The 17043-nt window shown below is 39.8% G+C and overlaps 1 protein-coding gene and 1 pseudogene across 3 annotated transcripts in view; both read right to left on the bottom strand.

Moving 5' to 3' along the window:
- Rundc3b (RUN domain containing 3B) overlaps nt 1–17043 on the bottom strand; it is a 152939-nt gene that overhangs the window by 69807 nt on the left and 66089 nt on the right. For all 3 annotated transcript variants that reach the window (XM_026784635.1, XM_005358285.3, XM_005358286.3), the window contains exons 5-6: nt 10925–11014; nt 6428–6508 (exon numbers count right to left, since the gene is read on the bottom strand). In XM_026784635.1, coding sequence (XP_026640436.1) covers nt 6428–6508; nt 10925–11014 — 171 coding nt within the window. The remainder of the gene's footprint in view (nt 1–6427; nt 6509–10924; nt 11015–17043) is intronic.
- Nucleotides 1194–1724, bottom strand: LOC101986586 (annotated as a pseudogene).

Below are 17043 nucleotides of genomic sequence, written 5' to 3'. Positions count from 1 at the left end.
CTTCTTGTACCCACTGGCCTGGATTAATTAAATTCGCCTTCAGGCTCCCACCAGAATGGCCTATTAGCTCTGCTTACAGCATCCAACTGCTTTCCTTGTCTGAAATGTCAGTCTTCCATGTTCCTGCAAAAACAACATGGTCAGATTTGTCTCAGCAATAACCCAACTCTCTAGTGCCAACTAGAGTTAGTTATTTTTCTGCTCTGGTGATAAAGCCATTAACAGAAGCAACTCATAGAAGTAAGAGTTTGAGTTAGAGAGTCCATAATGGTAAGGAAGACACGGGAGCAGGTGGCCAGAGTAGGAAGCAGAGAGACCATATCTGCAAACATAAGTATGATGCAGAAAGAACTGGCGGCGGGGCAAGGCTATAAACTCTCAAAGCTGTCCCAGTACATCCTCCTGTGAGACTCCGCCTCCTAAATGTTCCATGTCTTCTCCTACTAATGCCACCCTCTTGGGACCAATTACTCAGATATGTGAGCCTATGTAGGATAGTTCTCACTCAAACCACATTTAGTACGATCCAATCCCAGATGGACAAGTTGATACACCAAAGGACAACAAACATGAAAACTCACATCACTCCAAAAATGATGACTCCACAATAAAGGCTTTCCAGTGAGAGTGTATTAAATGAAATCCAAAGAATTTAAGAGAATGATTGCAAGTATGTTTAAAGAAATCACAGAAAAAAATCATAGATTACACAACAGGACCCAAGCAAGTATTATTAAAAGCATGAAAATCAAAATAATCTCTTGCACTCTACATGACTACAGTGGAATAAAGTATAGAATATTCACAGTGGAGAACAGACATGCCCCCTCTAATCCAACAACACAGTGCCTGAAGTCCCGGGTAGAACAGTAAGACAAAACAGAAAACAAACAAAAAGGGATATAAATAGGAAAGTAAGAAGTTCAAGATCTTTATTTTGCAGAAGATATTCTGTGATAAGGAACCCTAAAGACTCCACCAGAAAACTCTTTTTGGGGGGCAGGATCTATGTTTATTTCAGTCTATGAAAAACTAAAGTTCAAAGCAAATTCAATCCTGCTTAAGGGAACATGAACAGCAAAAAATCTTTAAAATGTACCAAGTTATGAAGTCTCAAAAGTTTAAATGTCCTGTACATACTCCTGTCAAATGAAGTTATTTCCTGTACATCACTTCTTTTGCAAGCTATTTTTCTACTTCCTCTCATTTGACCGAGACAGGCTTTGAGAATTAGAGAAGGGTCGGGATGGCTTGTGGTTTCTCTCACGAGACAGAGACCTTTGTCTTCTACCTCTAGAAAGTGACCTGCTCTGGCTTCTAGAGAAGCTTCTCCCTGGAGATCTTCACTGAGGTGGAGGACTCCTAGGTTAATTATCTTGAGGGAGACGACCCCAAAGGGGGGCGCAATTCCGGCTTCTTTTCTCACCCTTCGACAGCTCCATTCTTACTGGGAAGCCACTGTGTTCTTCCATCCAGCTCTCAGCATCGTGGGGATCCTCAAATTCAACAGAAGCAAAGCCAGGAGGGCTTTGAGCAACCCACACACTTCAGAGCCGTCCATAATAGCCAAAAGCCCATTCTAATTCAGTCTTGCTTCATTGTTTCCAAGATTACCTGCACACACCTAACAATCTAAAGGACAGGAATCACTTTGCATTTTGAGATCCCAACACTCCATCAAGGCCCTCCGGGATCTGCTCCCCCACCTGCTCTTGCTTCCCTGGCATCCACAAAACGGCCCACCAGAAAACTCTAATTTGATAAACCATTGTGTTAGCTTTTTCTGGGATGAGATGAACAAGTACTTATTCACTCCAGATAGGGCACACATGGCATATCAAAGTACATGTAGGCCAAAGTCCATCTTGATGAAATAATGCGTTTGGTTTACATACAGAGCAGCAATAAGGGGCTATTTATACTAGAAATTTGCATACAACTTGGATAAATACATTGAGAAAAAAAATCAAGTAAACAATGCTACTTACAATTGCCTCAACAAAAGAAAAAAGGAAGTAAAAGTACTATATAATAAACCTTTTCTATACTAAAGAAGGTAACTGAAGAATATACTAGAAGACAGAAAGGTCTCTGATGCTCATGGATTGGAAGAATAACTATTATGAAAATGAATAACTTAACAAAAGCAACATATCAATTTAATACAATCTCAGTCAAAATTCCAAAACCATTCTTCACAGAACCAGAACAAAAAAAAAATCTTAAAATTCATATAGAAGCACAAAAGACTCTGGATAGCCAAAGCAATCCTAAGCAAAAGAATAATGCTGATGTTATATTACATGATTTCAAGTTATACTGCTGGATCACTGTAGTAAAACAGCATGATACTGACATAATACAGACATGGAATGTGACAAAACTGGAGAGAGGCTCCATATACAAGCCTACACTTCTATAGCCATTAGATTTTTGGCATCTTTGCCATAATATTATATTATATATAATAAAAAGACAGTTTCTTCCATAAACTGAGTTGTAAACTATATAAGCAGGGTTCAAAACTGGATCTCTGTCTCTTGCCCTGTACAAAAATCAATGTCAGTGAATCAAAGACGATAATAAATACAAATGGCGATTGGACATGAAAAAATGTCAGCATCTTTAAGGCATCAGTAAAATGAAATAAAAACTTCACTGGGATTCATTCTCACCCTAGTCAGAATAATACTAAGAAAAGAAATAATTGGCATGCAAGATATGCCCAGGGCTGCAATCGTGGCATGAATGTTACATGGGTTAAAAATTTGCTTTCTGATCCACAGACCCAGAGATTAAATTTCAAGGAGGACTCAAGTGGGGGGTGCATGTATCTCCCTGGGAAGGGGAAACAGGACTGTGGGTGGACTGGTGGCAGGCAAGCGGGGATGCAAACAGAAGGGATCAAGTGCGGGGAGGGGGGGCTAGAGGAAGAGCGTAGGAGGAGGAATGACTGGAATTGCGGGCACTTGGGGGCCTATGCAGAAACCCAGTGGAAACTCCCTGGAATCTATGAGAGGGATCCCAGTAAAGTCTCCTAGGAATGGGGGATACAGAGCCTGACTGGTCATCTTCCATAACCAAGCAAGACTCCAGCAGTAGGACTGGAAAACCAATCTGGACTTAAAAGTTTTGGCCTATAATCTGTCTTGCCTGGAAGATGTACTGGGGTAATGGTGGGGCAGAACTTGTGGAGAGGCCAACCAATGACTGGTCTGACCCGAGGCCCATGCCGTGAGAGACAGCACATGCCTGGCTGCCTGGATGACTCGGAACCAGAAGCTGGATGGCTCAGAGACCCAGGGAGAACCAAACACTACTGGCAACAGAGAAAAAAAAAAAATCAATGAAGAGATTTCTAATGCCATCCTGCTATACTCATAGATCAGTGCCTATCAGAGAGGCCTCATCCAGCAACTGATGAGAGGAGATGTAGAGACCCATAGCCAAACAAGGTGGAGCCAGGGGAATCCTACTGAAGAGGAGGAGGGAGGACTGTAGGAGCCAGCGGTGTCAAGGACACCCCAAAAACATGGCCTACAGAAGCAACTAAGTGAAGCTCACAGAGACTGCAGCAGCAACCACAGATCCTGCACATACTTTATGGTTGTGCAGCTGCCTGCTCAGTCTCAAGCCAGCAAACAACCCAGCAGAGAAAGAGAAGGGGTTCCTGAGCACGCAGGCATAGCTGACAGTTCATGGGCAAAGGTGGGGGCAATATTTTAGGGTGTGGTTTCTGGTAAGAGGATCATACTCCAGTGGATAGTCCACAGCTGTGAGTTACAGGGCCTTCACAAATTAGACTCAGAGGGTTTTAGTATACTAAAGAGGACTTGAAGCTTAAAAAGGAGCATGTAGGGGGTGAATGTAGGCATTAAGGGGAAGAATGGGGATAAACATGATCAAAATACATTGTATTCAAGTATGGAATTTTGAAATAATAAAAATATTGTATTAAAAATAAAAATACAAAAAATAAAAATAAAAATGAAGAGATCATACGTGTTAGTCTGGGTTTCTATTGTTGAGATTAAACTCATGACCAAACAAAAAGCAAGCTGAGGAGAAAAGGGTTTATTCAGACTGTACTTCCACAGCGGAGTTCATCCTTGAATGAAGTCAAGATAGGAACTCAAACAGGACAGGATCCTAGAGGCTTGCTCCACATGGCTTGCTCAGTCTGATCTCTTATAGAACCTGGGACCAACAGCCCACCCCATCAATCACTAAGAGAATGTCTAACAGCTGGATGTTACAGAAGCATTTCCTCAAATGGGGCTCCTTCCTTCTGGATCATATTGACATAAAACCAGCTAGTACATACATACAGCATATAATGAATAAAAAAAAGAAAACAGATAACAACGTATGCCGGCAAGGATGTGAATAAAAGGGAAGGCTTATATGCTTTTGGTAGAAATGTAAAACAGTTCAGATGGATAAAAGTCAGTACAAAGGTTTCTCAAGAAACTAATGCTGGATTTACCATGTGCACCAGATAAACCACTCCTGGGCTTTTACATGGACTCCAAGTCAGTGTGTCACAAGGGTATCTGCACATCCGTGTTTATTAGGGACCTCAAGTTCTGGAACCAACTTGCATGTCCTCTAACAGTGGGACACAGAATGAACACTTGGCACATAGACCCAACTGAATGTTTTTCAGCCATAAAGAAGGACAAGCTCACGTTACCAGATTCCAGAAGCTCAGAAGTTCCTCAATTCACAAACTGTCTTGGGCTATAAAGACAGTAAATACCACTGTGGGAGGGAGATTCTTTCCCTAGGGCTTAAGGGATGCATCTTTCTGAGTCATTACCATAACAACGTGGCCTTTTCTGTGGTGCAGCAGCCATTTTTTCACCCTTTTCCTGTAAGAAGCCCCTCCTGTACACTCACGAAATTAACCCCAAAGAACACAGAGGTTGCTCTCATCTGTCACCACCCAGAAAAAGCCATGGATATTTTTACTTGAATGCCTGAAATCTTTTATTTGATGGTGGTTTTCTTGGAGTCAGGGGCTGAACTTTTATTCAGACGTTTCTAATGTTCCACCCCCCGCCCCACACCCTTGGCACTTAAGAAAATGTGTTTCTAAGCTGGGGATAATGGCATGTGCCTTTAATCCCAGTACTCAGGAAGCAGAGGTTAGTGGATCTCTGTGAGTTAGAGGCCAGCGTGGCCTACGCAGCGAGTTCCAGAATAGTCAGGGGGAAGAGAGAGAGAGAGAGAGACAGACAGACAGAGACAGAGATTGATTTTCCTAGATTAGATATGCATCAAATATACCTTGAGTGATTATGTATGTATATTACATGTACATAGAACTTACAGAGTACCTTATAACGATGGCCTGATTACAGTATTTAAGTATAATAGAATTTTATGCTATTCACAAGATCATTTTTTTTTTCAGGAAAACACAAAAAACACCTACAGAATTTCAGCTAATTAATTTTCAATAAGATTATAAAAGTCTAGAATTCATTTATTTATTTATTTATTTATTTATTTATTTATTTATCTATTTATTTATTTTTGGTTTTTCGAGACAGGGTTTCTCTGTGGCTTTGGAGCCTGTCCTGGAACTAGCTCTGTAGACCAGGCTGGTCTCGAACTCACAGAGATCCGCCTGCCTCTGCCTCCCGAGTGCTGGGATTAAAGGCGTGCGCCACCACCGCCCAACAAAAGTCTAGAATTCTTACAGAATATTGTTATACAGACTAGCAGTGGGATTCATTGCTAGGTATTTTTTAGAAGTGTACAATTTAAGGATCAGTAGACTTGTCACTGAATTTACCTAAAATAAGTGAAATTTTCAGCAAAATTTATTTCTACAAAATGGAACCCAATCTAATGAATCACAGTTCTGAAATCTCAATGGCTTATTTTGGAGCATGTATTCTTTTACAATGGTTTTAGCAATATAAATAGATATGTTTATACAAACAGCATACTGAGATTAATATAAGACTATATCTTCATAAATACTGGAAGTGAAGTTGGAGGTAGAACTCACTCATAGTCTTCCCACCCCGTATGTGTGTGTGTTGGAGGTCAGAGGTCAGAGGTCAACTTTGGGTGTCTTTCTGTACTACTCTCGATGTTACTTTGTGAGACTAAGTCTCTACTGATTCTCCAGCTCAAGCTCAACGGGACTGCCTGGCCATGAGTTCTGGAGAGCCCCCTGTGCTTGACTGCCCAGATTGCATACCCATTCCACCATGGCCATCTTTTACATGAGTTCTGGTGATGCCAACTGGACTTCATGCTTGTAAAGCAAACACTTTATCCACTGAGCCATCTCCTTAGTTCTAACTAATAATTTCTGATAAGAAACAAATGTTACATAAGAAGTTTAAATCAGATAAAAATTGTTCAAAGTTACAATTAAGATTTCAACAACATATTTCAAAATGGCAAGTACCTTTGCTCAAACTTCAAATACGGTGTATAGTCTATTACAGCAGGGAAGGTGCCATCCAGTCCTTCTCCTTTTAGGCAGAAGCTAAGAAAGCAGACAATAAATATTCATATTAGTACATAAATATGAAAGTTCCAACTGCACAGGAATGTCTTTGTTCATAATATAATTGTTACTTGCTACAAATAAGTATCTTAAATATTTAATTTTCAATATCAACGACAAGCATTATACAACAGGTTAATTAATATATTAGATAATGTTTCATAAAGCAACAATAAAATTTACTGAGAAATCAAGGTCTTAATCATTGTTCTATTTTTGTGAAGAGCCACTATGACCACAAAAATTCTTAAAAAAGAAAGCATTTAATTGGCAGCTTTGCTTGCAGATTCAGAGGCTTAGTCCATTATCATCATGGGAGGAAGTACGGCAGCAGGCTGAAGAAGCAGCGGAGAGCTACATCCTAATCCACAACCAGAGAGGGTCCTGGCTTTTGATACCCTGGAGTCCAATGCCAGTGACACACTCCCTCCAAGACCACACCTCCTAATCCATGGAATCCTTTCAAACAGATCAACTGGTGACTAAACATTCAAATATATGAGTCTATGGAGACCCTTATTCCTCAAAACCCCACACAATCTAAACTTTATTACGCTATTTGCCAATATGTTGATTTTTATTGGTCATTCAAAATATCACTAGAGAATAAAAAAAAAGATTTGCTTTCCATGTTTAAATACAAATTCTCAGGTAACACGATCTCCTAGAAAGGTCTGCTTGATTAGCAAAGAAGAAGCTTCTAAACTATCTCAATAAATGAAAAAGTTTAGATCTTAGACCTTCAAGAAGTGCTGGAAAACCTCTACTCTCTAAATAGCTTCTTCTGAGACCATAAGGTCATAGAAATGGTTAAGCAATATGCCTGGGGGCATGCTGTGATTCTCACAATGCCAATAAAGGAAATCTAAATCTCTTGACCCCTAATCCAGATCTCCACTCTTGTATCACACAGACAGAAGGATAAGAAGGTGTCTGGCTGATGATAACTATTGTTAAAAACATCTTCTAGAGCTGGGCGCAGTGATGCACATCAGTTATCCCAGCTTTAAACAAAACGTTGCTCAAAACAACTAAAACAACACCAAAAAACACATCCTCCATAAATATAAATGCAGAAACATTTATAAGAAATCAGATTGATATTTCCTTTTTTTAAATTTATTTATTTATTAAGGATTTCTGCCTCCTCCCTGCCACCTCCTCCCATTTCCCTCCCCCTCCCCCGATCAAGTCCCTCTCCTTCATCAGCTTGAAGAGCAATCAGGGTTCCCTGACCTGTGGGAAGTCCAAGGACCGCCCACCTCCATCCAGGTTAAGTAATAAAAAACAAGGAATTCTTGAAGTTTGCGTACAAATGGATGGAAATAGAAAACACTATCCTGAGTGAGGTAAGCCAGACCCAAAAAGAGGAACATGGGATGTACTCACTCATATTTGGTTTCTAGCCATAAATAAAGGACAGTGAGCTTATAATTCGCGATCCTAGAGAAGCTAAATTAGAAGGTGAATCCAAAGACAAACATATAGGCATCCTCCTAAATATTAACCTTCATCAGATTGATATTTCAAAGGAAAAAAAATCACCTGTGAACTCTCACCTTCTGATTTTGTTCCAAAGTTCGACTGCCAAAATATTCATTTAAGCATACAAAAAGCATGCATTTACTTTTCCAGGTTCAAATAAGGACAAAATTAAAGTGGCGCCACTTCACACACATGCCTCCATTTTCACAGACATTACTAACACATGGTTTAGGTATCTGCTTTCACTCGACCACACAGTGTCAGTGAGATGCCTCCGCAGTTAAAGACACTTGCTGTCAAAGTCTGGTGACTGTAGTTCAATCCCTAATGGTTGTTTTGAACACGTGTTTCACAGCACGATGGTGCCGATGGTACGGTTTGAGATGGTTATAAAGTCTTTATGAAGGAATTATGTCAGTGAGGGAGGGCTTGAGGGTTTATTGCTTGTCCCCCACCCCCACCCCACTATTCTTACTCTGCTTTCTGAGCAGAGACACAATGTGATCTCCCATTTCCTGCTTCTGTCACCATGCCATCCCTACTAGTGCTGTCATGTCTTCTGTGTCATGATGGATTTTACTCCTCTGAAACGACAGATTCCTTCTCCCTTAAGTTGTCCACATCAGGGCATTTTATCACAGCCACAGAGAAGAAGCTAACAGATAAATGGATAAATGGTATTAGAAATGGGCCACTATTCTGAAAAACCCAAGCATGTAGTTTTAGACCTTTATTATATAGAAGGAGTGTGGAATATTTTGGACATCTGGGCTGGAAAAGCCACTGAATGTTGTAAGCAGAGCTTAATAGGCCACTTTGATGGAGCCTTTGAAGGCAGCAGTAATAGAACCCGGTAGCAGCAACCCAGAGACACTGGTTTCCGTGAGGAACAAAGATAGCCTGCAAGGCGGATGAAGGGTGGATCCATCTAAACCCTTTGAAACTAAAGCAGCAGACACGGAACCACAGGACTTGGTGTTTCCCCTGCTGCAGTTCCTGCTCTGGTCTAACCTCAGCATGCTTGCATTCTTCCTTTTCAGAGTGGGTGTAGTGATATTTCACTTGTGTTTTAATAAATAAATAAAGCTTGCCTGAAGTTCAGAGAGTAAAACAGCTGCACTGGTCATTCTTAAGACCAGTAGTGCTGACACACAACTTTAATCCCAGTAGCCACACTAGTTTGCCATAGAAATCTAGCAGTAGTGGTACATGCCTTTAATCCTAGCACTGGAGAGGAGAATGGGAGGAGACAGTTCTCACACACAGTCTCATTCTGAGATTCCTGGAGGCACGGTCACCATTTTGGACTGAGATAGAGAGGTAAGAGCCAATGGCTGGTTGTTTTGCTTTTCTGACCTTCAGGTTGAACATCAATTTCTGTCTCTGAGTTTTTATTAATTGTGCTACAAATGGGAATGTACCATTGTACAGTGAAAGCATATATTTATTTATTTATTTGGTTTTTTGAGACATGGGTTCTCTGTGTAACAGCCCTGGCTGTTATGGAAGTAGCTCTTGTAGACCAGGCTGGTCTCAAACTCACAGAGTTCGCTTGCCTCTCCCTCCTAAGTGCTGGGATTAAAGGCGTGTGTCACCACCACCCGGTTGTAATTTATATTTTATTCAATAGTGGTTCACAGTCAAAAGACACTTCATCTTGAGACGTCTGAACAGTGGCAGGACCCTTTAAGTCTGTGGGGACTTTAAAAGTTAGACTATATACATTTTGTGCCATAATATGGCCATGAGTATATCGCTGTCAGGTGTGAAATACTGTGATCTGAACATGAAATTAAACTTTTAAAAGAAAAAAAAAACGAAACACATAAAAGACTTATAGGTCTAACATGACGGGACACCTATATGAAGAGTTAACGACACTCAAGGATTAAAAGACAATCTCGAGGCTGGCAAGACAACTCAGTGAGTAAAGGTCACCATCAATCCTGGTGCTGTGAATGCAGTCCTCAGGACCCCCACGGTAGGAGAGGCCAGCACCCCGTCCTGTTCCCCACGTTCACATGTGCCCCACCATGCACACATATATTAAATAACTGCAATAAAAACCTCAAACATTTAGACTTTATGATGTTCATCCTAAAAATTAAGCTATTACTTGCTTATTAAATTATAAATAGGGGAAATCCAGAACCTATGAAGTGATAAATATTTTGAAGGGAAAGTAAGTTACTAGAAAAAAATAACCTCAACGAAAATTATAGGAGTCTATTTAAAGTTAAACCTGAAAGTCATTTCAGTATCAATATTCTTGAACTGTTCATAAAATATTCTTCCTTCATTCTTATCTTTGAGTTTTCTTACAGACAACTTTTTACTTTTAATACAACGTACAATTTGAGGTAAATTAAATGCAAAATGATGCTTTCAGAATCTTGAAAGTAATCCAACCACAACCATTTTTAGCATTTGTGATCAGTCTGCAACTGGTTCATCTTAGTGAGAACCAAAGGAAAAATGAACAATATTGTATACTCCAAATTAATGCTAATAATACAAGATGCATAAAGTACCCAAGACATCCTCCCAGAATTTTGTCTATCTAGACTTGGGGAAGGAAGACTCTTGCTTACTTTAAATCTGCTTTGAATCTACTTCTTTACATTTTACAGCAGTAGCTGAAAATATCAAGAACAAGAGACAGAAATCTCCCTCCCTGTCAGCAGAGTCTTCCTTTCCCTCATCTTAAGAGAGTAGGCCTGAGAAGTTAGAAACACCTCACTTTCTTTCTTTCTTCTAGGACATAGGAAAACTAGTCGTTCTGAAAGCAATAAAAATCCAATACCAAAGTCTAACCGTGTTTTATTTAGCAAATCAAAAGAAAAATCACGAGTAGAAACTGTTAGGTATAATCACTTAAAAACCGAACTCAGTTTGTTGAACGCCGAGTACCTGAAGTCGATGGCATTGAGCCCAAGCAGCATGCCAGCAAGCATATTTGCTTCTTCACCTAAGACAATGGCTCCATCTTCATAAAACCTCCTGGAAAAAAATGCAGTGAATACATGCGGATTAAAAACAAACTCAGGTTTGGCCTGCAGAAATCACAGTCAAAAGTAACACAGGAAGAGCTCAATTTTGTTGAATGCATATTTTAAAAATTGACCACTGCAGTCTCAAAGATATTTAGAACCCCAATAAAAATAACAAAGAACATTCAAACTCATTATCCTAAATAAAATCAATATTCCTGAATGTTCACTCTCTCTGAAAAAGAATCTCTAAAATGGACCTTAGATGCCCAGAAATTTCCTTAATATAAAGTCATATAAATGTCAAGTGAGAGGCAGCAAATTTAGGTTCAATTCTTGGTCTGTTTCCAAAACGGTGTAGACATTAGTTGTTTATGTGCAGGAAGAGTTTTTGTCTTTCTGTAACTCTAAGCATTACTAACCAAGTTTACGACTTAGAAAGCATGGTGTTTGGTAATTGCATAACACTGCTGTAAGACTGGAGCAGATGGTCATCACGATGTCGTATGTGAAAGAAACCACAATCCCTAACAAAACTGTGTAATTCTGCTTCTGCTCATGCCTATAAGCCACCTGTTCTGGCTAATGCTCGTTTAAAGTTTCTTTGGAAAATATTAAGTAATGTACCAGCTATTAAAGGTCAAGACAATTTGCTGAATTTTGTATTTATGAGTTGCTAGGCAGGTAACTCAGTACTCTAAATTCTTTCTACTAAATCACACAACTTTTAAAACAAAAATATTTAAAAAATTTTTAACCACGTTATAGTTCACAAGGAAGTTCTGATTAATAAAAAGCAAGAAGAGGAAAACGAGAGCCAACCATTCACTCTCTGACCGGTGTACACCTACAAACACACCACCGGGGACAAGGCTGGAACAAACGTTATCTGTGTCTCTGCACCTTCTGAGAACTGCTCTCACTGCTTTACGTAAAAACTTCTCGTCTAACAAAGATTAGTGATGTTTCTATAAGTTCCATAAAAAGTGTTCTACAAAAGAGACATTTAGATAAGAACATGTATCTGATTTTGATCCCACTCCTGTCTTGTGTTTCATTAGAGACATGAGAAGAACTCTACTCCTAATGCTTCTTCTCTTAAAACAATTCCTAAAAGACTGACTATTCTAGCGAACTGTAGCCATGCAATGAATTGCGTCTATCATGTTGGTAAGTACTAGCCACAAAGAAAAAACAACTCTTTAACAGTTTTGTGTGAAGATACCAAGAGTGATGACTTGCAAATGATAGGGCCCAAAAACCCCAAATGCTTTATGGTTTAATAACCATAAAATCAATCCACTCCAAAAGGGGCTGGTTACTCCGATGCCATTGTGCTACCACTGTGCCAGTGTACTTCACAGGAAGGTCTCTCTTGTAGGTCACAGGGTTTTAAACTGGGTGAAATAGAGCACTTTTCTCCTCTAGTAGCATGTTAAGTACCTCCCAGCACCATCAACACTTATCAGGAGTAGCTACTGGTTTAGCACCAGTTCGATATCTCTGTATCCAATGACATACAGAAGTTGCATGTTCAGCAATAGGGTCTTACCATCAGGTTATGAAGAGTAACCAAGAGCCTTGGCTATAACCTGTGATATAGAGTGGGGTGATCTCTAGGATCCCTTTGACCAGCGAGCGATTCAACAAATGTAGCACATTACTGGCACTGAGGTTTGACCTGGTGGTATAAGATGTCTACTTAAGGTATTGTTTCCTCCATTATATGGTGACTACATGTAAGATTCCTTTCATTTGCGTGTACATTTTAGAAAGCTTCTGCAGTAGTTCGTTTCCATATTTTTAAAAATGCCTGTAGTGTCTTTACTCTTCTTTTCCACCCCATCCCAACTTAATCCTTCTACTCCAGTTTCCCGGATGAGAAGGAAGCCACACGACACTGCTAAAGGGGCCAGGAACTGAGATTAGAGAGGCCATGGGTGCACAGGATAACCTAGTAATTTATTCTACTAAAGGAGCATGTCAATAAAATACCCATAGATCAGTACATCACTCAACTGTCATCAGGGAAGCTTCTTGTTGCAGTATTTGACAATTAACAAAGAGATCCACAATATACAGAATGAGAGACTGGCAAATTCAGTCTAAATGAGAAATCTTTATCAAACGCCTCTCAAGGCTCGGGGATCTATGTGTAAGAAGATGTGAAGAGATTATCAAGGAAACAGTGTCTTCCAGACACAAGACTGATAGACATGAACTCACAGAGATCAAGAGAGTACACACAAGACCTGCACAGGTTCAACCTAGACAAAATGCCAGGTAAGTGGACACAAAGTCCACCCCTAACCAAGAAGCAATTTGCAATGGATACCTGCTGGGAAATGAAAAACCAGTTTTCCTCAATGTGTCACTGGGTATATTAACAACAATCCAAGGCAGTCCCCAGGCCCAGGAGTGGTTGAACAACACAAAACAAAGTCCATTCTGTGTATGTACACTTACTTTTTGTTTTGTTATTTTTGTCTTATTTACTTTCTCTTTTTCTTTTCTTTAGTTTGCTTATCTGTTTCAATTTTATTTTGGTTGTTTTTCCTGTTTCTTGGTTTTTGGTTATTGTTTTTGGGAGTGGGGCATATGTGGGGGGAGCAAACAAGAGGTTGAGTGGGCAGGGAGGTGAGGAAGATCTTGGGAGAACTTGCAGAGGGCAAAGAATATTGTCTAAAATAATTTCTAAATAGTTTTAAAGAACCATCAGATAAAATCCATAAAACTGCACAAATGGATGCATACTTCCAGGGATATAGGCTATATTGAAAGTTTTAGCACTTCCTAATGCTTCTAGAACATTTTATCCTTAAGTTTGTTAATATATAAGTTATTATATTGATGTTTTAATTGTGTCTTCTTTCTCAGTATTACAGATTGCATCCAGGGTCTTGCATATACTAAGATATTTCTCTTCTTGGGGGCATACTACAAGCAACTTTACTCTATTATGAAAGTGTATAATGTCAAATAATAGAACCATCAACAATTCAAAGCAGCGTTGTTAACTAGGCAGAGAAATACTCTAGAGAGTATCACTGGATATACTGGTAGTAACTTTAGAATGAAAATAATAAAAGAACAGGTACAAGGAACAGCGATCCATTTTATTTTCTCCATTTATGAGAGGAACCTAAGTATACAACGAAGACACCCGCACATCCCATTTATAGTGCACTATCACAATAACCAGCCTAGATTTCCACCAACAGAGATGAAGAAAATTCTCTTTCCCCACACACAGTGCCCTAGTTAGCTTTAATTGTTAACTTGACATAATCTATAATCATCTGAAGTCTCATTGCAGTACTGCCTGAAACAGACTAGCCTGTGACCACGTCTATGGGATCTGTGCTGGTTATTAACTGACGCAGGAGGGCCCTGCCTACTCTGGTGACATAATCTCTAGAGAAGTAGTACTGGGCTGTATGAGAAAGCCAGCTAATCATGAGCTATGGTTGAGCAACCATCAAGCAGTGTTCTCCAGGGGTTCTGTTTCAAGTTTCTCCTTGAGCTCTTCCTTAAACAACTTCCTTAAACAACAGAGTATGACTTGGAAGTAAGCCAAAGAGCCCCACCCCCCACTGCCTTTGGTCACACTGTTGATCACAGCAACAGAAAGAAAATTAGAACCATGGTTCTATTTGAACAAAATTATGTTCTTTTTTTTAAAAAATGAGAGGAATTGAGGATTATTGTGCTAAGAAAGTCAGATTCAAACACTGAAATTTCTCTTTTATAAACATACATATTTCTCTCATACATATGCATGTTCTTCGTGTATGTATGCCTATATAGGAGAGACATGAAACATAAAGGAGAATATTTGGAAGGGGGACATAAAATGGTAATCGAGAGGTGAACATGAGCAAAGTACAATGGCATACATGTATGGATGTGTAATTTCATACTAGAGCTATTGTTTTGTCCTCTAAAATATTGATAAATTTCTAAAAGATAACAGAAACCACTACTTTTGCTAACTACCAACATACTTAAAGTCCATCATCATCTGTATATGAGAACCACAGACAACAGAGGTGTTTCACAGAGATGCGAGCATGTGAGCGGGTGCCCCATCATCATCTGTATATGAGAACCACAGAAAACAGAGGTGTTTCACAGAGATGTGAGCATGTGAGCGGGTGCCCCATCATCATCTGTATATGAGAACCACAGAGAACAGAGGTGTTTCACAGAGATGCGAGCATGTGAGTGGGTGCCCCATCATCATCTGTATATGAGAACCACAGAGAACAGAGGTGTTTCTCAGAGATGCGAGCATGTGAGCGGGTGCCCCGTCATCATCTGTATATGAGAACACAGAGAACAGAGGTGTTTCACAGAGATGCGAGCATGTGAGCGGGTGCCCTTGCGGTGTTTTCCAGTAGTCAGGAAAGACAGTGCATTCTCAGCATCATTGACCACAGCAGAGATCTCAGCGCAAAGATATCAAAATAGCACAAAAAGATCTCGCTTACAGGTGAGCAGGCCAACACCATTCTAATTTACGTAAATACCCAGTTGGTGTGGCCTCCCATACTACCTGAGACATGGGTCTGAGGGTAATCTGAGAGGTTTCTTTATAGTACACCCTGTCACCACGTGGAAGCATTCTTTTATCCCTGCCACAATTTCAACATCATAGTCCTTTTAATTTTTGTATTTCTTGAGACTTCCTATCATTTGTAAAGTCCCCTAGAATGGAATCCACATTTTTACAAAAAGGTTGAAAAAAAAACTGTATTTGTCTGGTAAGCCAGGCTCAGTCATTAACACGCCATGTTATAAGTTCTGTAGCCATCCTTACATGAAATCTTTTCATTCCGACAGGCGAATCTACCCATGTATCCTTTTCCCCAAGTGGGCCAAAGTGTCTCTCGGTGTTGCCACCACCTCCATTTCCTGGTGCTGCTTGTGTCCGCTCTGCTGTATTTGTTTTCCCTGAAACAGTTTTTTTCTCTTGCTGTAGTCCAGACCTGGTCTTTCCTGAACAGCCCCTCTTACTTCCCCTTCTGCATACTGTCCTGATGAGTCAGTTTCTACAGACCGGCATCTACATATTTGCAGACTCTACCCACCCATCCATGTTTTTATCTAACCATTGTGATGTAAAACGCATTTTGCTTGATTTTTGTAATATGCTTGCAAAAGGCATATTTGCGCACTTTATAAAACACAGGCCATTGAGAGCACAGCACTCACTCTCTCTTCTGAAGCTTGGGTGCAGGTCACACTCACCTAACTGACTCCCTCCTCTGTGTCCTGCTTACTTAGTAAGGACCTTAGGACTGGTCCTTACTCTCTACCACCTTCTTTTCAGTGGTTCTAGATAATTCATTTCTATGGAAGATTAACAAATAATAATTATGTTACAATAATTATAACAATAAATAATTAAATTACTCAGAAGAAGACTCTATTTAACTTAATGGGAATCATCCAATAGCTTTTTATTTTCTTATAAGAAATATTTTAAAAGATTTATTTATTTTTATTTTATATGTATGAGTATTTTCTTAGATGTATGTACATGGACAACGTGTGTGCCTTAGGTCCTTGGAGGCCAGAAGAAACCATCAGATCCCATGGAACTGGAGTTACAGATAGGTTTGAGTCACCATGCAAGTGCTAGTCCTCTGGAAGAACAGTCTCTTAACCACTGAACCATCTCTCCAGCCCTGAAAAGTCTTTCTTTTTTTTAAATCCCCATCTTGAGCCAATTGTAGCTTGAAATTACAGTTTAAAGTCAAAAGAAATATTCTACTTGTTTCCTATTGTCAACACTGTACTATGGGCTGCTGAAGAAACCAAGACAAAAAATTAACTGGCTTTAGAGAACTGTTTATGAGAGTCAGGGGTCTCTTATATTCATATTTATATAATTTACTTTAATGAAACGGGGGGATTTAGATCTACTAATTAATAAATGAGCCAAGAGCCGGGCGGTGGTGGCACACGCCTTTAATCCCAGCACTTGGGAGGCAGAGGCAGGCGGATCTCTGTGAGTTCGAGACCAGCCTGGTCTAC

This window comes from Microtus ochrogaster, chromosome 26 (genome assembly GCF_000317375.1).
Source record: "Microtus ochrogaster isolate Prairie Vole_2 chromosome 26, MicOch1.0, whole genome shotgun sequence".
Lineage (NCBI taxonomy): Eukaryota > Metazoa > Chordata > Mammalia > Rodentia > Cricetidae > Microtus > Microtus ochrogaster.
This window is presented reverse-complemented; position numbering and strand designations above follow the sequence as displayed.